This window comes from Trachinotus anak, unplaced genomic scaffold (genome assembly GCF_046630095.1).
Source record: "Trachinotus anak isolate AG129_WGS33_773 ecotype Australia unplaced genomic scaffold, CSIRO_AGI_Tana_v1 ptg000009l, whole genome shotgun sequence".
NCBI classification, from domain to species: Eukaryota; Metazoa; Chordata; class Actinopteri; order Carangiformes; family Carangidae; genus Trachinotus; species Trachinotus anak.
The window spans coordinates 6206905-6231883 of NW_027273860.1; the positions used below are offsets into that span (position 1 = coordinate 6206905).

Below are 24979 nucleotides of genomic sequence, written 5' to 3' on the forward strand. Positions count from 1 at the left end.
ACTTCGTGACACTTTGATGTATGGGTGATATATGCGGCGATGTGCACATCTGAGTCAGTGAATGTCACATCAAACTAAGGGGTAAAAATGAGTTTATGTCCTATAAGTGTTTTTAAAAAAGTGTCTCAGTCTGTAATATATTCTGCCTTTATGAATTTCAAATTAATGTGGGTTTATATATAAGTCATTTGTTATAGGCGGCTGCCAGCAGGGCTTGTAATTTCCCCCTGGCATGACTTCAGACAGAATCCTGATGGCAGCCTTGATGGCTCTTAATGGAAGTTCAGTGAAGAGAATGGACTAAATTTGCATGTTGACAAAGGGTGGGAAGGAAACAAGATAATGGCAGTACTTTAGCCGTGTCCCAGATCAGAGCCTGGATCCTCAAAAGTCCACATTTATAGAACAAATATGTCACAACGGGCTGACAAGGCCTGTCCTGTTGGATAGAGTCAGGAAATGTAGCTGTATTCTTCACAATCATTTGGGCCCAATAAGCTTGAAAGAAACTAGTTCATACAAAGTGGTGTCCAACTCAACAATTCCTCCAAATTAAATGACAAAGTACTTTGTTGGTCCATGCCCTCCAGAATGACACATTTAAACATTTTGTGATCTGATGCCACTATCAACAGGAAACCGTTGCTGTTTCCAAAATAACACTGTACTTTGATCTTACACCGGTGTTTAAGGTCTGGTTGGAATGAGGCACTAAACCAACTTGGTCAGGGTTAGGAAAACCATGATGCACGGTCATGATTTCAATTAAAATGACGTGAAGAAAGTTCGGGAAACGCTATGGTTTTGATTAAAGTAAATACATTGTTAAGGTTAGAGGACCTTCGTCATCGTAGTTAAAACACTGCACTTTGACGCTCTAATGCCACATCCTGTGCTAGTTCAGGTCCTAGATACTCCCATATACCTGGTTAATCACTGTATAAAATAGACACAACTCACTATCCCTAATCCACTGTGCTTCACATGGTCAAGAGTTGAATGTAGTGTTCTGTTGTTGCTAGTCAACTTGTAAAGACATTTTCCCAGGACAATGACCCAGCAACTGCAGATACATGGCATTCAGGGTCAATAAATGATGAAGTATGAAAATGTAGTATGAAACTTAGGTGAATCACAATCTGTGGTCTTTGCAGTCACCATATCGCGCCACAATTAAACAGCTATTTTGAGCCAGCATGTTAGATCTCCACCACTACCATCATCAAAACACCAAGTAAACAAGTATCTTTTGGGAGAATGGAGCTCATTCCACCAATAAAGTCCACAAATAGGGAGTATCTGCACGAAGGAGCACTGAGGCTGTTTTTGGCAGCTCACAGTGCCTTTGTGGTCTTACCAAGACACTTTATGTGGGCATTTCCTTTCATTTATTCATAATTTTTGGTTTGTGACTTTTTAAATCAAATAAATGTCTTTGTGTGACATGTAATCATTAGGTGTGGGATTTGTTTGGACATCAGCTGTGAGCAGTTTGACCAAAGGGATTTTTTTTTTTTCTTTTTTTTTAACTTCTCAGATTGTTTCACTTGAAGTATTTTTTAGAGCCAAGAAGAAGGAAGAAAATTGAAAAAGTTTAAAAACTTAATAAAACCTAATTTTGTGTTACAGAAATATATATTTTTTCCTGTTAATACCTTTTTTAATATTCTTGTGGTCCCTCTGATTTATCACCCACGTTAGGAAGCACCTTAATACATCACTGATGTCAATGTGAAAGTAAATCATGAAATCCAGGAATTAACTCTGATATTAGCTCTACTGTGTGTATGTAAAACAAACAGATGGATGTTTGGTTTTATTCATTTCGTAGTCTTCAGTTTGTGTATAGAGTACAGCACTTGTTCTTTAGCACTTCTTTACATATTGTGCTTTTGCGGATGTGACTACAGATTGGCCACTGCCGTGATACTTGTATTAAGTCTGTCCAACACCGTCATATTTGGATTTTTAGATGGTCTTTTTGTGTCTAAATGAATTGTCTATTTGTGTGTGCAAACTCACTTTCCTCAAATTGCCCCTTGAGAGGCAAATAGGTGTTTTGAATGGAATTGAATGTGTTAAACATTAACCACAAGTCACTTTAAACTCAGGCATCGTGAAACTTGTTCCAGTTTAACCACTTGTATTTACACTTTGTGGACCATCAGAGAAACCCTCCTGTTGATTAACTTGGAAATGTCTGAGTTGATGAGGAGCGCCCGAATGCATCATTAGTTTTAGTCTGCGAGGATAAACTGTCTCGTTTGAGGAAGAGACACAGGTTTAACCTCACCTCCAGATCCAGCTTGTAAAACCCTCTTTGGTGTTGTTAGCAGGTGATTGCTTTTGCTAATTCGTTCTGGTCCCGTTGCTCATCTCTTGACAGCTTCATCTTTTATTTACAACACTCGCCTTGTGTCGCAGGTGCAGACCAACATCGGGGGGCGGGGATCAACAATCCTTTCAGTCTCCCAGCACAAATATCTGCTATTGTTTAATATCAACTGACATTCTGCAGATTGCCGAAGATTATTACCTGTACTGTGCTTATATGAATAATATTAATTACAACATCCATGTGTGTGGTTGCATATAAAGTAAATGTTTGGCAGTGTGTGCCTGTGCAGAATAACAATCAAAAAAAAAAAACTGCACTATGCATCAACTGATTAAGTTGTTCACTCAAAATGAAGCCACTTACTCCAGCCGCACACACATACACACCCACGCATGCACACACCCTCCCCTGCTGTGGAGGATATTTTCAATTAATCAGGCTCTCTCATCAATAATGCATCACCCCTGCAGCCAGTCACTCTTCTTTAGCCATTTAATGAGGCAGTTCAGCCAGAGGGACACCATACACGCATTACTCCTATTATAGGCAATGCTCAGGAGCAAAGCCACTGTGACCACAGCCGCTTATTAAAGTAATGCCATCATTTGTGCCTTAGAGTAAAATCAAAACCTGTCAAAGACTGTTTGCAAAAGGACACAAATGACAATAAGTAAACACCCTGGGAGTGAGTGTGCGGCCGTGTCATCTCCCAGATGCCAAAAACCACAGGTTGCTAAAAATTGACTGCAGGAATTCAAGAGTCCAGAGGAGGTTTGTCAGGAGTGATGAATTATTAAAACCAACTTTGCTGTGACATAGGAGAATGTCCCTGTTTGATAACATTTTTTAAAGTTAAATTGCAATTCAGATTTAAGACACAACCCTGAGAGTCAGGAGAGCAGCTGCTGGGAATAAGATCCAAACAAATCTCCTGGCTTATATGCACAGTTTTGCAGTGTACAATCTCTAACTTAGGTGTGGAGTTGTGCAAGAGCCTCAGCATTTAGTGCATCACATATCTTTTCAGCTTTCATGGCAGAAAATGATTAAGTGTAAGATAAACAGGGATAGCTCTTAAGTAAACTTCAGAAAAAATATTCCGGCAATGAAGCAGCATCCATTTGGTTCCTATTTTCTTAGATTTTTCTGATTCATTTGGTGATAAACAAACATTACTTTGGAATTTTCCAGTTAATTTGTCTGCCACCATTACGCAAGAGTGTTGCCAGCATTTTAAAGTTGCTGGATGGCAACAGACTCTGTTGCTAGCTCCAGTCTCTGGTCCTTCTTCCTCTCATTTCTGTATGCTAATTAAGTAGATTCATAAGCCGCAGGATTTGCACAAATTTTTCACTCAAGTAGAAACAATTTTAAACTTGTGGGGACGTGTCTTTGAGTCAGCTCGCATCGCCCCCTGGTAAATTTGACTCCAGTTGTGTCCTTCCATTGACTTTGTATGCAATCACACTGCCTCTGCAGTTCCCCTTGCATTCTGTCAACAATACAGTTGTGTCCAACAAAAAATGCTGAATGCATTTCCTGTTATTCTACGTTTTTTCACATTCTTCACATCCATATTCATCTTGCAGTCTTCTTCTTCCTTTCCTTTGTTGACACATGACAAACTAAGTCTGTAGGAGTTTTTCCTCATTGATTCACTGGAGTGAAACCTTCAGGAGGAATCTGTATCGCATCGCTGCATGAGCTATACGATGGTGATAAGGTTATGGATGGTCTTTAGTGGGGGGGGGGGGGGGGGGTTCACTGTGCGACAATTCACTGTGATTTCTTTGGGAATATTTTCTTCTGCCTAATCTAGGTTTAAGGTGATATGGTGCCTGTACATATGTATTAATAATTTCTAATCAAATTAACATACTGCGTAGTTTGTGGGGGTTAATGAGGCACTGTGACTCATTTTTGTCTCCAAGCAGGTTAATCTGACCATGGTGGTAGTGCACAAAGTGTCCTGTTTCCTTCAACAAGACACAGAGCTAAGCACTTTTGCAGACTGAAATAGATAAAGCCGAACCTCGTGGCTCTTGAGTTCGTCCTGTACCCGCCTGGTCATTTTATCCTGTGACAGAACAGGTCATCAAGGACAATTTAACAGTTGGTACAGCCTACAAATCATCATCATCACTGTGTCCCAGCCAAGATGACACCTCTTACTATCACCTCTTACAAGGTGGTTACACCTCTTTGTGTTTTTTTTTTCTCCTTTTGTCTGTTTGACCTGCAACAACTGTGACATGTTGTTTCATGAACTGATGTACAGAAGAGTTAAATTCCCTTTAAGACAGCTCTCCAGAGAAGTGGTGGTGTTGTCCTGGCCTTGTACAGTTCTCTATAATTTCTTATCGTCTCCTCGCTTTTATATTTTTTTTTGCCGAGCGGGCTATGAAAGGCGATCTCTAAGGAACACAACCATATGAGCAGAGACTCTGACCATCTGGCTTCCTCCGCAGCTAAAATTCACGGGGGATAAGAGAAGAGTGACGAATGTCCCTCATCTCCTGCCGCCTGTCAGTGTCAAGATGTCTTCTTTTAAAAATAAAACACTGTTGTCGGAAGCTGTACAGAGCCAATAGAGTGATAACAAGTTTTTTTTTGTTGTTTGTTTTTTGAAGAAAAGAAGGGAAGGTCACCACAAGGGAGAGGAAAAAGAAACTCATTTCAAGTTTGTAGTCTTGGACTGATTCCAGAGGCACAGACAGCCACAATGGGTGGGACAGTTATGGGAAGGGGGTGATATAAAATCTGTGTAGAGTCTAATGATTGGCTTATCTCTGAAGCTCACAGTGCAGGTCTCCTGTTAATTCGTTTTGTAGGAAGTAGCTTTCCATTTCTACTTTGTGAAAAACCTATGAGACGAGAATAAGTAAGCGAGAACAGGGAGAAGAAATCCGACATTCGTTTTTTTCATTTCTAAAGACTTTACAACAAGCTGTTGCTCCGCTGTAATTTCCAAGGCACACTGTGACCAATGTCATAGGGACCATTACTCCTCCTCAAGACATAAATTCCACTAATTAGAGATCAATGACTCATGCTTTATGTAATTAGACCGGATGGGACGCCCCCGCAAAACTCAGACATATATTCATCTCCTTTTTTTCCTATCTCCCCTATCAGTTCTTTTGTGTATAACATAAAACATGAAAATGATCCCCTCGGCAGACATGCCCTGCCTAGACATGGCTCAGGGGAGCAGTGGCTGCGGCAGCACTTTGACAGCCGGGTTATGGTTTCTGGGTCCCAGTAATGAAGGACTACAGAGTGTGTCATCCAAGAAACGGGCCTCTACCCCGTCTGTCTGTTGGCGAGCCAGCTGGATTCAATCCTCCACCTCGGAATAACACCAGGCCTCAAACGCTGTAGCAAGGCCACCCTTTGCTTTAACAGGCAGAAACAGCTCATTAAATCACAACAGTGGCTAACCCTTTCCATAACAGAACTGGTAAACTCACATTAGTCAGACAACAGCTAAATCATTTGGTCCATTTTGTGTTTTGTCTTTTTCCCTTTATCTCTTTTTCCAGCTTACACGTCCATTCTGCTCATTTTTGCACCGTTAGCAACCACAATGGTTGAAACAGGAGAAACAGAGGAGCCCTGCACAAAGTAAAATTATTGTACGCTGGCTCGGTTTCCCAGAGTCAGCGAGCTGTTTCAAACTGTCCATGATATCCAGAACAAGAGAGGGGATTAACCAAAATGTCAAGAGAGACGGGTTAAGCTGACAGGATATTGGTTTATACTGAAGGGGTCTCGCTTTCAAAGTCAAAAAGTCAGAAACTTCTCAGAGTGAAGTCTTCACTCACAACGTCATGTCATATTGCTAAGCAGAGAAAATTCAATTTCCACAGACTTTCATTTGACTTTCAGACAGAGGGATGGTCAAAGAAACTCTAAGCTTCTGGGAATAGAGCAAACAGCACTAAAAAATTATGTTTACATAATAAACAAATGGAGGAAAATATGACTGAAATACGCCAAGGACCTTGAAAGACATTTTACACACAAATCCTCAGAGAACACTATGTTTCTATTAATAGTCCAGCTAAGCAGTTACCTCATTTTGACAAATTCAGCTGGCTATCACATATTCTGTGATGATATCACAAAGAAACTGGCAGTAAAGACTGTGTAAAGCCTTAAGGAGAGTTTTGATATACAACTGTGAGCCTGCCTCAGTGTAGAGATTTGCCTGCAGTGATATTCACAATGATTTCCCTGCGCTATAAGACCAGACTGGGCTTCATTAGCAGTTGCGGCTGTGCTTTATTGGCACCGAATTTCCCATTTTCACGACAGAAATGAGTTGCCACCAGCTGCAAATTGACAATGCGCCATATTTCCTCGCAAGTCATCTCTTATTAATAGCAATTCTTGGGGATCTGCACCCCCCCCCCCCCCCCCCCCCCCCCCCCCCGTATCCAAACACAGCAGTGTCATCTGCAGGTAAATTTGAACAGTGGGACCAGAGGACTTCACAGGCATTGTTTACCACTGTGAAAATGACTAAATATATGGGAGAGTGGCATCGCCAGCTGCTTACACCTTGTCTGTAAAGTCTGAATACATCCCAAGCCTCTCCCCTGTCATCTGAAGGACACACTCGCATCACGCCGTGCACATCAAATTCACATTTAAGTTTTTAAACTCTTCACAATGATGGTGTTGCTCTCCATTAGCGAGCTAATTCTCCAGCACAATAGACTTATAAAGTATCGATGATTACTCCTCTCCAGAATATCAGGCTGCTCTCTGACTGATGGCGGCGGCAGCAAAAGGTTAATTAATGAGCAGTGGCAGGAGCGATGGCTGCCGGCGAGGGAGAGGCTCTCCTGAGACTTGGACTCACCAGCGGTGAAAGATAAAGGTGGAACAGGGAAGGGTATGACTACTCAGCTGAAATTGAGTCCCCCTCTCTATCTGGATAACCTCCATGTACTTAATAGTCTGAGAAAGCGACTTGATCACTTACACAAGCTGCCACATGGAATTAGATTATAATGCAGCTTTTTTTTCATCACTTCCTCTGTGAAACCTTATTTCATGCAATGATTATGTATTGGTTATCAAACATTGGAGATAATCTATGAGTCAACCTTCCATCTTAAATTAGTTCTGCAGATCTGTTTCTTGTGATCAGACATCAAAAGGTTTTCACAAAGCGCATTTGTCTTTCTGTGCGGCAGGCGTCTGCAGTGTTATTTTCAGATGGGAAGTCAGTTCTTTGGAAACACACGCTGACATATAGCTTTATTTTCATCCTGTCTGGAAAAAGCCATTAAATTGAATTGGTAGAGATTATCTATGCAGACTTAAACGTAATGTGCGGACTAGCCTGTTAGTTCTTTATGTGTCGTCCTGTTAAAAAGCTCAACGATAAAGAGGGTCTGTGTCTATCAAAAGATGTAAAATTGCTACTGCTTTTATATAAGGCACTCTCAGCAAAGGGTTTATAGTTTGTGTGTATGTGTGAGTAAAAATGTGTGTATACAAGAGCTTCATTAATGTTAATAAAAAACTGACTTGTTCAAGAATATTATATAAAGTATTAAAGTTAAAAACCTAAGTATAAATAGGTCATTAACCATTATTAAAGTAATAAGTTTCAACCTTTACATCCAATATAAAGGTTGACTATTGGCTTTATTAATACTAACTAAAAGCTTTATTAATGCCAGATAAATCATCCACTAACTCCCTACACATCAGTAAAAGGGTCAAGATTTTCTTACTTTCTTTTAAGCCATCAGAGATTTTTCGTAACCTAGCAACCTAAAAGCTGTTCTCAGTCATACAATAGTATAATTAGTAAATTATTTATTAAATATTTGGTTTATGAACATCGATGCTGTTAATCAATGAATGAAGTTATTAATAAAAGGTTTCTACTTTTTTACATTATAATCTAGTCCATGGGTTCTCTATCTAGGGGTCAAAGGTCAAATCCAAAGGACTGTGAGATGAGTAACGCAACAGGAAAGAAGAAAAAACTGTTATAATACACATGTTGGACAAACAAACAACAAATATTAAGAGGTTTTCACAACCTTGCAACCCAAATATGATCAATACTGGCTGATTATCTGTAAATAATTAATTAACCATTAATAAAAAGGACCTTGTTACAACCAGTAAATGCTATATAAAGTTGTTGAACGAGTACATGGTCAAACAGAATGCTGAGATGCTTCATTCCATTTTACTTATCTCTAAAATCTGAATACGTTTCAGATTTTTTACGCACCAACATTTCCAGTCACTCCCAGATCCAGAATGAATCAAAGTAAGTCTGCTTAACAGCCAGCAAGTGCAAGTCCGTATTTGTAGAAACCTCCCTTCCAAAGCATTTGCCTGAGGTTTTTTTTTTTTTTTGCAGTGAATAATGCTCCTCTGCATAGAAGGATTAGAGGACCCTGCCAAGCATTGGAGTGTTACAGGAGGGATCAAGAACAAATGAGTAATGAAATGACTGACTCATTGAGACCGTTCTCAAACATGAGATGCGGCATGTGCTCTTTCGGAGCTTGCTCCTGTTAAGGTCCCGTCTCAGTCGGAGCATGACAGGAGAATTTCCTGACATGTTTTTAATTGTTGGCTCCTCCTTGTCATGCACGTCATCCATATAAGCAATTAGGCTTCTGTCATCCGTGTCTAATAAAATGGAGACTTTGCTTCTGCATAATTGTGGCAGCTCAGAGGCATCTGCATGAATAGACGTTTGACTAGTGATTTAACAGCAACCGTAGTCAAAGAGAGCATCAGCAAATTAAAATATATGTTCTGGCTTTTGTGGTGATAGATAATCGCCAGTTAAACACGGGTATAATAACAATAACCGCAGCTAATGAGGACTGATATTATATAACCACACAGCACAAACTTATCACAGTGCAAGATAATTCACCACACCCAAACAAAGACTGGTTGCCAATATATTTATGAATTTATTATTTTCTTTACATCATCTCCACCTCCTGCTCCAGAGCCCACAGAAAACCGTTATAAAGAAATGATTGTAATTCAAGGCCACAGAAGCAAGGAACCATATCCCCACGAGCAAATACAAAACAGAGTTGGTAACAGGATTGCAACACCAAAGTGAAAGCATGTCTGCCAAGTCTACACATTCAAAGACCACAAACATCAAACGGGTTTTCCAGGCAGTCAAGGGTTTCAGTGTTCATAGAGAAGAAAACAAACAGGACTGTCTCTACAAGCTGAGAGGAGATGGATATTTCCAAAATGGCCACAGTATGTTTTTTTTTTTTTTGTTGTTGTTTTTTTGTCTGCATACAGATGCAATGGAGAGTCTATAATCAGGTGGAGTGCACCATCTGCATGTTATATGTGATTCATTTACATTACAGAAATGTTCAAGCAAGACAGCATCAAAAGTTACTGAAGAGTGTAGTGTACATTTTTGCCCAGCAATAACATCACATAGTAGGAATGCCCCCTCCCCCCTCCCTTTTTTTTCTTTAGCTATACTTAATAGCTATACTTTAATCCACTGTCCACTGAACTCTTTCGAGACAAAGGCCCTGACTGACCACGACGAGAAATGGAAACTTGTGCTGTTTGAATTTCCTCCGGGCGTTTATAGTGAAGACAGCACAGCAATATAACATAGGGTAAGCCTCAGTTGTGGCATATTGCAGATTAATATGAGTAGCTGAGGGGGATGCTTTGGAAATTGCTTTGACTAGAAATGTGTCAAGGCTGACAGTTTTTGTTTTTTTTTCAGTTTGATCCCCATTAAGCACTTCCCTCTGATCTAATTCAATAAATGCCAAAGGGAGTTATAATAATCATATTCCTTCCTGATCCTTTGGGATATGTGTCTTTGGAACCCATAAATACTTCTAGACAAAACATTTTCAGAGGTTTATATGTCTTCAGAGGTTTACAATTTCCAAGCTAATCAAGCACGTACAGTAAAAGTTAGCTTTGGAAAATGCACTGAATCCCACATACAATCAAAAGAGTCTCTGTGAAAGTGCTAAGCCATCAAACCGTCATGACATCTTTGAGCTTCAAATAAAGTCCCTCTACTGGTATAATGAAACTACAATCCATATCATTTACATGATATCATCACAACAAAGCACTGCTGTCCTCTTCTTGTCCTCTGCTTTGCTTTGAGTCTATACATTGCATTTTTTTTTTTTTTTACAGTTTTAAAGGGAAACAGCACTGAAAAGTTCAGATATTAAAATTCATGACAGCCAAATTAGTCTCCCAGAGCTACAAACTAGAAACCGTGACTGTCAATAAATATGAGTCTTATTTCTTAATGAGCTTCCTCTGTCCCAAACTAGTAAATACCCACCACAAACATAATCCCTGTAATAACAGATATGAATTTTGCACAAACATCTTTCTAACATCACAGATTAGCTATGGGGAAAAACTCTTCTTCTTTTCATCTCTTACTAAGAGACAGCGTAAATAATAATCTTCACTGAGAGACGCTGACTACGACGCCGCAGCAACACAAAACTTATGCTGAATCTCAGTGGCGTTCCTCTGCATGTAAAACAGCGAAGGTCTAAAGTCTCACTCAATAAAAGAGTGCTACAAGTAAAGTATAAAGAGTTGCTGTGGGAAGAAGAATAAGAACAGAAGCTCCCATCCACCTATTTTAATGTAAAATATTCCTCCCTCACCAACATCTGCTGCTGTAGTCGATACAAGACCTTACATACACCCAAACAAATACAACCAACAGAGAGAAAAACTTTAAACACAGACAGAAATGCTACCCACTTTTTCCTCAACTTGTAACATCGTCTTTTTAAAATTTAATGTCAGTGCAAAAAAAAAAAAAAAAGAAAAAAAAGAAAAAAGAAATCAACTTCACAGAACCCGATGGGAGCTACAGTAAACGAGACAGCTCAACATCAGCTGACCAGCAGCAGGGGGTTAACTGGCAAACCTGGCGTAACCCAGCCTCTTCATCACGCTCCCACACACATCCTCTATTAGTCTGATGTCCTTTCGAGGCATATTTTGTCTCCACATGTTAATATTGGCTGGTGAAATGTCTCCTTCATACATTAGATTGAACAGGTTCGTGGAGGTGGTGAAAATGAGTTGGTTGAGGGCTGAGGGTGAGACGGGCACCCCCAGAAATGTGTGTATGCTTTCCGCCGTCTCCTGCGGGAAGTTGACGACGTCCTCAAACCTGACTTGGAGGTAGGACTCCTCGGGGAGGCCCTCACTGACCCTCAGCACTGCTGTGGTGTGAGCCAGCCACAGATGAGCCAGTATCAGGACAGGGTTGGTCTCTGAACGGGACAGCAGCCGCTGGATTATTTTAAACTCTGGCGCCACACTTGGGCACCCATCCCTGACAACATCCTCCTTGAATATCAAGGAAAGGTGCTGGGGGATGTTTTTAAGGGAATAAAGGCTGGGTTTGCTGTTATAAACCATAAGATAAATCCACGCTCGAGGGTCTCTCAAGACATAGATTGTCCTCAAGGAGGGTCCCACCACCTCCTGAATGAAAGGTACTTTGAGCGCCCAGCTTCCGCTCCGCATGTTGAGGACAACCCGCGCATCAGGGTACTCCACAATGTGACGTCTCATCTCCCTAATGTACTCTGCATCTCTGTCCAGACTGGCCCTCAGTTTGCCCTTCAGCTCAGACGCTGGCTCCCTCCTCCTGGATCTTTTCTTCCTGTCCCTCGAGGTGCCAACCCTCTGCGGCTGTTTGACCCTGCTGCCCTCCACCAGCTGGATATTTTGCAAGTGCAGCTTGGTGTTGTGGACCAGCGAATGCAGCCAGCCCTGAATAATCTTAAACCGTCCGTGCACGGCGTCTGACCTTGACCACTCGCAGGCGTCAACCAGAGAGTCAAACTCAAACTCAGTCTCGGGAATATCCACGTGCTCAGTGGGAACCCGAATGTAAACAAAGTCCGTGCTGTTGTCGAAAAGATGCTTGAGTATTTCCGATCCCGATCCGGGAAGGGTTGTTATGACGACAGTGGGGAGGGGAAGCCGGTGCTGCTCGTACAGTCTGATTTGTTTGTTTACTTCGCTTTTGGCACCCGCACCTTTCCATTTTACCCCACAGAGAAGCTGATCACAGCTGTTAGACACAAACAGCAGCTCGGCTATCCACAGAATGAGCACGGAGAGGAGGGCGTAACGCATCAGCCTGCTGAAGCAGACATAAAACTTTCTCTGCATGGTCAGAAATCCTATGGCCACACAGAGAACAACCCCTGCTATCACATTGACTGTGAATCCAAAATCAAACAGCTGATTATCACTGCTTATTGGTTTGGGGATGAGTTGTGTCCCAAGGCCGTATCGAGTGATTTGATATCTATCCTCAACCTTACAGTGACCTCCAAATCCTAAATAGTTCAACCTGGCCCCTATGTCTTTATAGTTTGTAGCTATAGAGACTATCTTCTCTGTGTTGTTTATGGTTAAAGAAAGCCTCACTCCATTTTTGCTGTTATCCATAAATCTACAGTTTGACACTTTGACATACGGCCCGTGTAAAACATAAGCTACTCTGCTGACTGTGCCTGTCATTGGGAAAGTGACGTTGACGTACTGAGTCCACCTCTTTTTAAACTCGGCCGCCTGCTCTGCCTCCTGTATCCTGGTGTCAGGGCTGTGACCCTGGGTGTCGAACCAAAACATTTTATAATGAGCATCCCACACGTCCATCATCGCGCCGTTGTATTTGTCCATGAATCTGAAAGGAACGTATTTAAAGTCGATGTCGAGGTTGTGGAAGAAAGCGCTGAGTGACTTCACAGGTGAGTCACCCCACTTCTCCACGTGGTCGAGCACAAGCAGCGTCTGAGAGTTGAGCAGAACCAAGGCCCTGTAGACACTCTTTAATCTCATGGCGGGGGAGTAAGCTGACACAGCGTCCCCGCTCACAAACATGGTGTCCCTGTGAGAGGAGGCAACAATCACCTCCCCTCTAGCATCACCCACCCCTTCATCAGTCCAGCGCAGCCACTTGGCACACTCCCCCAACTGACCCTCCCATGGACTGTTACACTGACTGGTAGGAGAGGGGCTGAACACCAACACATTGTTAAGATAGCTGTACTTTGGGCCATAAAGTGCTTCAGATACAAACACTTGTCCATTAGGAGCAAATGTGAAAGAGTTCTGGTCCGGGTGCTCGTGCCCGGGGTTAAAGCTGTTCCAGCCATCCACCCAGGAGTAAGGCTTGTCATGGACAATATCATAGACTGCACGGCCACCCAGCCTACTAGACTTAAAGGAGACAAAAGTATTACCCTGACCATTGGGCAGCCCCGCTCCGTAGGTAACCACACCCCAGTTTGAGAAAATATGCATCCTCGCTTTGCCAAAATTGTGGGGGGGCTGCGGTGTGAGGTGGGAGTTGTACCAGATGTATTCTGTGTGAAGTGTAGCCCAGCGCTGGGCAGACGACTGCCCCATGGGACCATCCTTGGGCCGGTGCTTTCTAATCTGTTGAGCCAGCCAGTTACCCGTTCCGTTCCTCATGACGAAGGTGTCGAGGAAGACGAGCTGGCTCTCGGGCCCATAGAACCAGTTGTAGTTGGAGTCTGCAATACCAACTGTTCTCTGAAAGCCCGGCAGTAGAGTGGCATAATAAAACCAGAAGTGTCCCCGCAGCCAGTTGTTCTGCATGTTGTCAATGCTGAAGTGGCGCTGAGCTAAGAAGACATACTGCGTGATGGACTTGGCTGTGTAGCTCCCATAGGCTACTCCCTCGTCCAGGGACCCATCAACAACATGATTTAGGAGAAACATTGTTTTCTCCATGTAGTTCACTGACACTTGTTTCCAGATCATTGATTCTGGGTCATCATGTGATCCAACCACTATTGCACCAGTGAGGATGGCTAATATGTTCGTAGTTTGATGATTCTGGAGATACTGTTTCCCCCACCCTCTGTACTTAGAGAGCTCATACAGCTCTTCTGTCTCAGAGCGAATTTTCTTGAGGTAAACAGCCCTTCTGTGCTCATCTAGCTGAGAGTAAATAAAGTCATAAGCAGTAGCAAAACCAGTGAGAGAATGCGCCATGGGGACCTCATCGTTAGGGGCACTGGTCACCTTCCAGTCGGGGTACTCAGCCATCCTATCCATAAACTTGATAAGAAACTGCAGGGCCGCAGAGTCCTCTGGGCACAACAGGCAGTAGAGAGCCAGGGGAGGCAGGTTGTTCCCATAAATCTCATTCCACTTGCTTGTAAACTCCTCATGTTTCACAGGGGGCATGTAAAAGGGGACATTAGACAACATGGTGAGCACAGCCGCCCGGATGACTTTAAAAATGTGACTGTGGGTGGTGGAGGACCTTTGCCTCAAGTGCAAAACATCCACTTGGTTAAAATATAGGTTTGGATGGGAATCAGCGGACTGGAGTTTCCACTGCTCAGCAGCCCTGTCTTGTGTGAGCTTCACCTGCAGCAAGTCATCTGTAAAAACGTCTCTGTCTGTGGCGTTGAAGACCCCCGAGAAAGCAGTCCCCACTGCGAACAGTGGTAGTAAAAAAACTGAATACACAACCCAGTTAACTGCCATGTTGCCCGGCATCTGTGAATACATTTTACTGGGTTTCAAAAGTAGGCAGCTGATTGTTTTCTTCCTTTAAAATGTTGTTATAAAGTCCCATAACTGAAGTTGTGATTTCAGAGTAAAAGTCCAGGTGGGATATGTTTGTTAGGGGAGTAATAGTCCATAAAATTGATATTTCATAATCCAGTAAATTGCAATACCAAAGTCTCACGCATGATAGTCAAGAAAAGAGAGGAGAAAAAAAACTTTAGTGCAGGAGCAAACTGTCCACATCCACTTGTAACAGTTTGTAAAGGCAATAAAACGCATCACATTAAATACACAAAGGTCTGATGGAAACATCAAGGTGTCTCTGTTCAGCTTTTGAATTTAAATCCAAGATTTGTTGGTTTTTTTTTAAATGTCCTATTCCAGCATGTTTGCCTCCGTCCTCACAGTAATACGCGTGCTCGTAAAGACTGGCATCTCCCCCCTCGCTTGCGCCAGTAACTCATATTGATCTCCTCCCCAAAAACATTTCCTCTCGGACAAACACCAGTCAGCCCCAGTCCGTGTCCGGTCCAATCACAGCCACCCAGAGGCTCCGTGTGCAGCCCGACCGAGCTGCAACATCCCCGGACATGAAGCTCAGCAAACAGCGCATCTCCGCAGACAACATCGCTGGGTCTCCCCGCTGCAGAGACTCCAAACCGCCCGGTGCTCACAGCCGCACATGCTGGTCGGGAAACTGATCTGTGTGCATCGTTAAATCCAGTTTGTTTCCTTCCTTCCTTTTTTTTTTTTTTTTTTTTTTCCCTCTTTTGTTTTGTTTTGTCTTGCTCCACGCTTTATCTTCCGCGATTAGTGCGCCGAAGTCCGAGAAAGAGGAAAGTTGCCGTCACTCCTCAAGTATTCAAAGAATGACACATTTTTCCCCATTGTCCGCGGGAAACAGTGAATCAGCCTCGACAGCGCTGGATGTTCCACATGTGAATCTGCTCTGGATGCAGAGATGTTCAGTGTGTCCCGCCGCCGTTTGGCTCACGCATGGAGGGGCTGTGTACGTGCGGGGTCTCCGGACGCGTCTCCGTTGCGTCCTCCCGACTGTTCAGGCGCAGGCACTTTGATTGTTTTCCCGCACTGGATGGAAAATTTCCGCCGTACAAACTGTAGAGGGAGCCGTGAGTTCAGAAGCCCAGCCTCATGTAGTGGGAAGGCTGAATATTCATTTCAGATTTTTTTTTTTTTTTTTTTTTTTCCTTCTTCTTCCTCTCTATATTCCAAACAGGCTGGTGGACTGATGTTAGCTCCTGCTCAGTATTGAAACTGAAGGAAAATCAAACATGAAACAATGAAACACTCTTTTAGGGACATTTGGCAGGAGTTCTGATTTGCAACAGGCAAAAAAAAAAAAAAAAAAAAGGGGGCAAAGAAAGAAAGAGAATGGAAGCAATTAGCAGAAGGCAACAGAAGCAGAGATGTAATAATAAAGCAACATGGTTAGGGACAATATGCATTGGCAGGTCCTCAATATAAAGCTATGCTGCCATGCAAAGCCAAAATATCTATTAACCTACTTAGGCAAACTTGAATTAATAAACTAAAAATGGACAAGGAAGCTGCAGAAGAAACATGAGCAGAATTAGTTTGTAGTTTTTCCTGCAGCCTTTAGAGTGTCCAGATACACAACTGATTAGATTTTATCAAAGGTCTGTGTTTATGATCAATAAGTCAGCCTAAAAAGGTATAAATTAAGGTTTGAAATGTGTATATTTGCATGTTTAGTGTAGCACCTTTCAAGTTGGTGTAGCCATCAAACTTAAAGCAAATGCGATATAATGGGGACCTTTAAAGGTGCTGGTAGACAGATTCTGTTACTTGGTGAAGACTGGTTTTTCCAGTCTTCTCGTTCAGTCTTTTGTGCAGCACTGGATTGGTAGTGATACAATATATTACGCAAATGATAAACATTCCAGGATAGATCTGTTTAATACATTTCATATGAAATTTTTTATTTTTTATTTTGTAATGTCTCATTACACCTTTTTATCCTCTGTGTTTCAGTTGTGTGTTTTTGTAACACATTTCCTGAGGCACCAGAAAAGGCCTCCAATAACCTCAAAAGAATCTCCCCTTTGAGAAATGCCTGACATTTGCCTGTCCTCACATGCGGCACCGCCGACTCTGATCACCTCATTCTGTGTATATTAGGTTTCTGTGCAGCCTCTTCATTTAATGATGGTGTGCTTTCTCTGCACCCAGTTCACGTGTGTTCGGCAGCATGCTATCCCACAGGGACCACTGTTGCATGATGTTTTTTTGTTTTTGTGGTATTTTTTTGTTTTGTTTTGTTTTTTTCCTCCCCACAGTTCAGCAGAGACACACCACAGTTGGTCTTGTCAGGAGGAAACACGCATAGTAATCTCTCTTAGGACAAAAAATCTTCCACATGAAGAGAAGATGCACCGCCAAAAAAAAAAAAAAAAAAAAAAAAACCTGCCTCAATTTTAAGCAGTGATGATAATCTTGAACTCACATCAGTCAAACAGCTTCATAAACACGAGGACTTCACTTCAGGAATTAAGAAGAGGTTTGAAAACTCTGTAAACAACTGACAGATTTTGAAAAATTTTCAGATTGGACCTCCCAGCAGGTTTTGTGTTTTAGCATATGTTCCTCCACTGCAGCAACTGTTCACTCTGTAAAGGAAAAAAACAATTCATTGCTACTTTTCAACCTTATAATCCACTATAATTAAGTCATCTGACCATATCCACAAATATGTCATCACTACTGCACTCAACGTTTCTTCTATTCTTGCACAAAGTGTTACTCCAAGCTGTCATCTGTTGGCTGCACCTGTGCTAACAGTTCATTTTCATTGTCATAAACCCCCGAACTTCTTTAAGCAATTCAGCAAAGCCTGTCAGTGTCTCCACAGTCAGCAAGAAACTCACCAATTGGTTAAAAACATGGTCACAAGCTGAAGCTAATGCACAATTGTTTAAAACTGCAGTACAACACGTGGCCACTAGGTGATGGCTCTGCTTGGCCAAATTTGTATATTCTGCCTGCTAGATGTGCAAGAAGCTTCAGAACATCCTTTCAAACACTTTTAGGTGAAAACATAACATAACGTTCAGGCTCTATTAGAGCGCGAGGGCTACATCCTTAAAACAAATAAGTGTGGTTGTATCAGTGGCTAATTAAGGCTTTTATGTCAGAGATAAAACAGTAGGGGTGTATTTTTTTACAGGGGCCCTGAGAGCTTATTGCACTGCAGACACACGCAGACACACAAAATAAGAGCAAAATGATGAAAGCATCAATTTAATGAGACGTGCATTTAGGGGAGAAAAAGCTGCAAAGTGAGACAACACAACAAAATACAGAGATGGTGCATGTTGCACAGAGCACAAGGGAAATGAGTTTAGTTCAGGTGTGTTCATCACTGTTTAGTGACCCTGTTTTGTCAGCACATTTCTGCTCTGTTCCTGGCTGTTTTTACACTCTGAAGCATCTTTTTCTTTTCCAAATGCTGCACATTTGCTGTCAAATTGGTGAAAACTGTTTCTTCATTTGTTTGTGTTTTGTTTCATTTTCACATGTATTCTTAAGTTAAACTGCAGTCAGCCTTCACAGCCTTCTTCTACACGCCAGAAGCTCTTCTTCCTCAACACTTGACATGCATTTTTACTTTTGCAAGTGCATTAAAGTTGCATCTTTTCTTGAGAAATCCGACCCTCTATCCCTCATCCACTTCTTGGGAGATTCTTCTTTGACAGTGTCAGTTTGCCTGTGTTATCATAAAATTTTTCACCTCACCCAAGTGGAGATGGGTGAACTCAGGGAAACATATTCAGTCTCTTTCCTCTATTCTCCTGCATCTTACAAAATGCTCTTAATAGATGAACTCCTGCGGGAGACTGTGTTGCAGTTGGTCTTCACGCAGCAGAAAGAGGCATCAAGAGAAATCCCTTCCACTGTCTTTGACGTCAATTACTTCAGTGCTCAGTTATCATGTTACAGATCGAGTGAGTAATCGGGGCAGTCCTCTGGTCCTCTGATTTAGTTCAGCTTCTCGGCCACAGACTCAATTTTTATGTCTTGGATAAATATCTGTAGATGTTCTTTTCAGAAAAAGCAAAAAACAGAATGTAAACTGGATTTTGTATTTAGAGGCTTGTACAAAACCATGTTGTAAGATATTATCTCTGACATAAATAACACTGCAAGTCTGCAGTGGATCAGTCTGATTTTTAAAACTGATTTTTTTTTTTCTTTCCTGTGCAGTGTGCACCCCTCTGCTGTGTGCACAACGCAGACTTTCACATCCATTAATTGTCCATCTGTTCAACCTCCACGTTTCTCAGCAGAGTACTTTTGACTAATTTGATCCCCACTTAGTCGCCTCCACTTGCATTATGCCCGTGCCTTCACTGGGAAAAAAAAATTGCTCTTCCAAATGAGCTCTGAGCGAGAGGAAGTGTTTGTCTGTTGCACACAACCGCCATCCTTTGAAGGTTTGCACCAAAACTAACTGGAAGAACTTCTAATCGTCACATGTCGATTCCTCTGTGCTGCCGAGAAAACGAGCGAGCATCCTAATTAGAGGCAGCGTCGGCGCGGTGAAAGGATTGAATGATGTCAACCACAGTAAACGAACACTCTAATCGTATCTCATCCACAGCTGCTCAGGCTACGGGTTTGAGCAGGGGGTCCTCGAGTTGTTGCTTTGCCACTGGTTGCCATGGCGATCCTCCAAGCACATTTGATCAGACATGATAATGGTAGATTTCCAAGAATATGTCAAACATGGATCCTGAATGCACCACTGATTGACAGGTAGCAACCAGTGTCCCCGTGCTGACTGTAGCTCTCCTGCTGTTTATTCCGACTGTTTGAAGCTTTTTGCAAATCCTGGCTTTGCTTGCTGAAGCTTCCAGCCATACATATTGAAAGGAGAGGTGTGTGCTGACAGCCAGTGCCCTTATTAAAAATATGCCATGCTGGGAGCAAAGGGAGGTGCGAACCAAGCCCTTGAAAGACTCCCCTCTTTCTCTCCCTGCAGAGAATTTCAATTTCCCCCATGAGTCTCAGGTTGCTCAGCACGCCTGTGTCCTGCATCCAGCTCTCTGGGTAGAGGCAGAGGCAAAATTGGCTCCAACTGCTTGGGTTTCAAAGATGTTTCGGCGCTTTCTATGAGGCCCGTCTGTCAATCACAGTAGTGCTTCTCAAAACAAACTGTGTAGCTACAGTATTCTCTGGGTGCTTTCTGAATTATTGTGGTCCTACAAAAAAAAATATGTTGAATCTCCTCAACGAGCGAACAGGAAATAGTTCACCTGACTCTGGAATTGAAAACACTCAATGTAGAAGAGTCTTCAATAATAATAATAATAATTATTATTATTATTATTATTATTATTATTATTATTATCTCTTGTGAGCTCTGTCACACTGTATAGTTTTCACCTCAGTAACCAGAGGGGAAAGATTGCCGCTGCTGCAGGAACAGGTCTCGGTTTATTGAGTGCCTCATTGACAGTGCTCGTGTTGTTGATCACACGTGAAGGTGATCACTTCCCACAGCAGTGACTGTTTAGCCTCCAGCCACAGAACATAATAACCTGTGGTATAAAATCAGCAAGGAACACGCTGAGCCCAAACTGTACAAGCAGCAGTCACAGTCAGAGCCCAGCTCAAGGTTATGTTTTCCTCATCTGTCTTAACTTTAAATATATCTACAACTCCCTCTTTGGGCTGAAAGAGTATTATTCCCTTACTCCTCTTGTTTACACTTCACACTTATTTTTTCGCGCTCATAGCTGGGTGTTAATGACGGCACTGTGTTACCTTTCGGTGGCGTTTGCATCTGTCTGATGTCCTCCGTACCTGCTGCTTAATGCGGGCTGACATCTGTTGTCGTTCTTCCCTTTGCTGATGTCGTTTCATCCCCTCATCTTTCACCCCGCTCTCATTTCAGTTTGCACGTCACCTCTGTCAATTTGTTTGCAGATTTCTTTGCTTTGTTTGAGTTTGCCCATCCTTTCTCCTTTTTTTTTTTTTTTTTTTTTTTTTGCGGTTGACACATCACCTGTGACATTTTCCATAGCTTCCATCCGGTTATAACAGCTGATACCGACCAGTAGATGAGACTTCAGACAGATGCAAATGCAAAAGCACCAATGTGTGCTTCAAAATCCAATATGAGTATGCAGCAACATTATTTTGACATGACAGATTTATCTGCTGCTGCATTAATGATGTGGTATTTCCCAGTTTCTTTAATGGATCCTGACAGAGTTGTGTGGATGACCTTGTAGTGCATTAAGATGGAAAATAAGTAAATACAAAAAGAGGGATGGAGAAAAACTAAACATTTGGAACAGATACACGAACTGCTCAGACATCTACGTACAGTTTCTGGTAAACTCAGTCAAAGAAAATGTGCAGCATGAAAAGGATAAATCCCGCCCTCGCACACGCTGGACGGGTCCCCAGTCTATTACAGGGATGACATATAGAGACAAACAACCATTCAAGCTCACATTCACACCTACAAGCAATTTAATCACCAGTTTACTTAACCTACATGTCTTAGGATTGTGGGAGGGAGCCGCAAGTACTCATGAAGACACGGGGAGAACATGCAAACTCCACACACAAAGGCTGCAGCCAGAGAACCCGGAATCTTATTTTCATAGTTTTAGCAACCCTCTATGTACAGTGGTTACATTTTAAGGGACATTTTCATTTTGAGAAAGGTGTAAATACTTGACCCTATCAGTGCCTGTCAGCAAATCCATGAGTATTTACTTCCATAAACAGTAATGTCACTAATCAAACCCTGATATGGATTTTTAAGATTATATCCTTGGACTGTTTTTGCTTTGTTTTATTTTTTCATCGCTCTTTATTTTCTATTTATGACCTTGTCGGCGAGCTGCAGCTCACAGCACACTCCCCTTGAGTTGAGCTGAACTGAGCTGAATTAATAACAACACTGTACTCACCAAGTTAAGCACTGACATCTTTGAAGGTGGTGACGACGCTCAAAAGGAGTCTGACAAGACAAGAAACATGAGCAGCCAGACAGTGAGACAGGAAGAAAAACATTATTACACAAACTGTAAAAGTTCACAGAATGATACTCTTGTTCAACTTTAACTTATTGGACTTTCCACAGTTGTGCCTGTGCGGTGGGTCTGCCTCTGCGTTGTGTTGTGCTGCGTAGGAGGTAAGCACCACAATTCCCAGCACTCGATTTGAGTAATTTATTGTTTAACACCAGCAAAAGCAAATGTGAAGTAACAAGACATTCACAGCTTTACTCTTGCATAAATGCTCTCTGCGTCCGTGTATCATCATTAACAAAGTCACAAGATGCCCCACACCAGCAGACATGGTCTCAACAGAACACTCAGCTATGCCACACACACACACACACACAGCTCCACAAACTTCTTCCCCTAATTAGCAGAATCATGTGTGAAAATAAAAAGATGTGCAGGTCTAAAATGTAAAAATGTCAATGCATTGACTTAAAGAAGATTAACATCACATATACAGGGGAAAGTCCTTAATGAAAAGAGGAAGTTAAGTTCACCAAAGTAGGCTACAGTTCAAAAGCAGCTGCACACTTCCTGTTATAAAACACAACACTTCCTGTGTCCAATCTTTACATGAAACCACATTCACCGCCATAAGAATATATATTTACAACACATTGACAAGGAATGTAAAAAAATAATAGAAAAATAAAAAAATAAAAATACCAACCTGTACCCTCCAAAATAAAAGTCTCACACTTACAGATCACATGAACACGGTTTTCATGTGCAATGACAGATGTTTACTGACATTCACTTTCTTTTTTTTTTTTGACCTTCAACCTATGAGATTTAGTTAATATGACTTGTTTACAATACGGGTTCCCAACCAGAGGGTCAGGACCCTCTAAAGGGATCGCAGGATGAATTTAAGAGGCCAATAAATGATAAATGGGATACAGAGTAATAAAAAAAAAAAAACTATTCGGTGAGGGGAATTAATTTTTTAGACTCTTCCTCATACTTCTTTCAGATATTTTCTTGTGAAATACTGAAAATTGTGTCCCTTAAGGTCTCTAAATCTTTTACATGAAATAATCAAAATCATTCATAGGGTTAATACACACTGAATTTGACCTATCACAACTGGACATTGGGAACACAACTCAAAAACCTTGCAGACGACTGATCTACCACTTATCATGTTTCTTTCCCCATCAGGTCATTTTACAGTGGCGTTGCCGTGTTCCCAGTTCTCAGCAGTTACTTTGGTAAACACTATGTTATGCTAACTGATTGGACACTTTAGGACACTGGGCAGAGGTGCTTTAAGATGCTGTGTTTTGACAAAGAATCAGTTTGACAATGAGGGCAGAAAATGAATGTGTCTAACGTGTGTGTGTGTGTGTGTTTGTGTAACATCGACGATTCACTGATCTGAGTTCTGCTCCACTGTGCCCATTAAAAATGTACGAACGCAGGCGGTGTTGATACAGTAGTACCTGTTCAACCCCTCTGAGGTGCACAATACAAGTTCAGAAATTTACCATGAATATTTCACGATGCTAATTTCAGCATCCCAAAGGATAATTTGAATTTTAAAACGGTGCACTTTTATGAGGGGTGACAGGAAAAGAGATGAAGATTGTGAAATCTATTTAAAGCCCCATGAACTGAACAAGCAGCCAATCGGAGCTCACAATAGTCCCTGTCAACGCAGTCGTCACAATACAGTGTCTCCGCAAGCTCAAATCGATTTTTCTTGTTTCCGCATTTGCTGATACAGCTATGCAGATACTGGTTTGTGTTACACGAAACACTGAGTCAGTATAGAGGTGAATAAACAGCCCTCAGAACTAATTCCAATCCCAAAGAGTGACGTGATTATCTCTGAGGGTGCCAAATTAAACATCCCGCTGTGACTGATATGTCATTTAGCTCTTTGCAGGGTGAGATTACAACTCCAGTGATGTTAGTTTATTTATTTATTTTTTTTTACCCCACTCTTTTTTGCCACTTTCAGAGATTCTGGGGTTTAATCTGACACTGTCAGGAGTCATCTTTTCACAGCAAACACATCAAAGAGTCTGGGAGAGAATCAGGGGTGCACATTATTCAAATGGGCAAACTTGCTCCTTATAGTTTGGGTTCTACATCTCGTCAGCTACTGCAGCTGACATGTCGTTGCGAAGCAGGGGGAATAGGAGATGAATTTCTAGTGTCACTCACAGCAGCATCCAGTGGGAAACTGCAGTGTCTCTGAAAAGGGACTAAAAGATGAGACGCAGTGCAGAGATAACTGTGCCTACTTCACATCGTGCACTGTTTTGGCAGGAGAGCACAGACCTCTTCCACAGCCTGCACCATTGGCCCTATTCCCCCTGCTCTGTCTATGATGTACACAGAGTGGTGTATGGGAGCTTTACATAAATTCATGAGACTATTTGGCCCTAATTAAAATCCATAAACAAGTGAAGTGCAAGTTCATCTGCAGTTCACAGCAAAATGTCTCATTGATTTCCTATGTTCTTGTAGCAGGCGAGGAATTCTGAATGGTGGCCATTCAGGGCAAATTCATTGCTTTACAAATAATTTTCCCCTCCAGAAAATCATTCAGTAAATGATTCATTTTGCATCTTGTTTTTCAGTGGTGTTGTCTGTAAGAAAATATCCTCAGGTACTCCTGCATCCACCTACTTTTCAGCCATGCCAGCAGCATTTATCTACGGATGGTAATGTTGGTCTGTTGCTTTGGCCACCACTCTGGTCCAGACTGAAAAATCTCAACATCTACTGGATAAATTGTCATGACATTTTGTATAGACATCCATGGTCCCCAGAGGATGTATCCTAATGACACTGGTGATCCCCAGACCTTTCCTCTAGCTCCACCATGAGGTTGAAATGTGTGGTTTGGAGTGAAATGTCTCAACAACGATTTGATAAATAGGTCTTGGGTGAGCATACTAGTCACTTAGCTCAAAGTGAGGCTGTGTCTGTAGAGCTGCTTGCATTTCTGTAGACTCTTATGGTCAAGTCATGT

At 41.9% G+C, this 24979-nt stretch overlaps 2 protein-coding genes across 2 annotated transcripts in view; both read right to left on the reverse strand.

The window, feature by feature from the left end:
* Positions 1–21952, reverse strand: part of cdh19 (cadherin 19, type 2) — a 108879-nt gene extending 86927 nt beyond the window's left edge. Inside the window, exon 1 of the mRNA XM_071484795.1 lies at positions 21901–21952. The gene's annotated coding sequence lies outside the window, so the exon portion shown is untranslated. The remainder of the gene's footprint in view (positions 1–21900) is intronic.
* LOC139625123 (dermatan-sulfate epimerase-like protein) lies at positions 9281–16111 on the reverse strand. The gene has a single exon (XM_071484791.1). It carries the CDS (start codon positions 14933–14935, stop codon positions 11279–11281), a length of 3657 nt encoding a protein of 1218 aa, XP_071340892.1. The 5' UTR covers positions 14936–16111; the 3' UTR covers positions 9281–11278.
* Positions 21953–24979: the final 3027 nt, after the last annotated feature.

Excerpts from the sequence above, each read along its gene's own strand:
- LOC139625123 (XM_071484791.1), bottom strand. The coding sequence starts at position 14,935 with ATGTATTCACAGATGCCGGGCAACATGGCAGTTAACTGGGTTGTGTAT.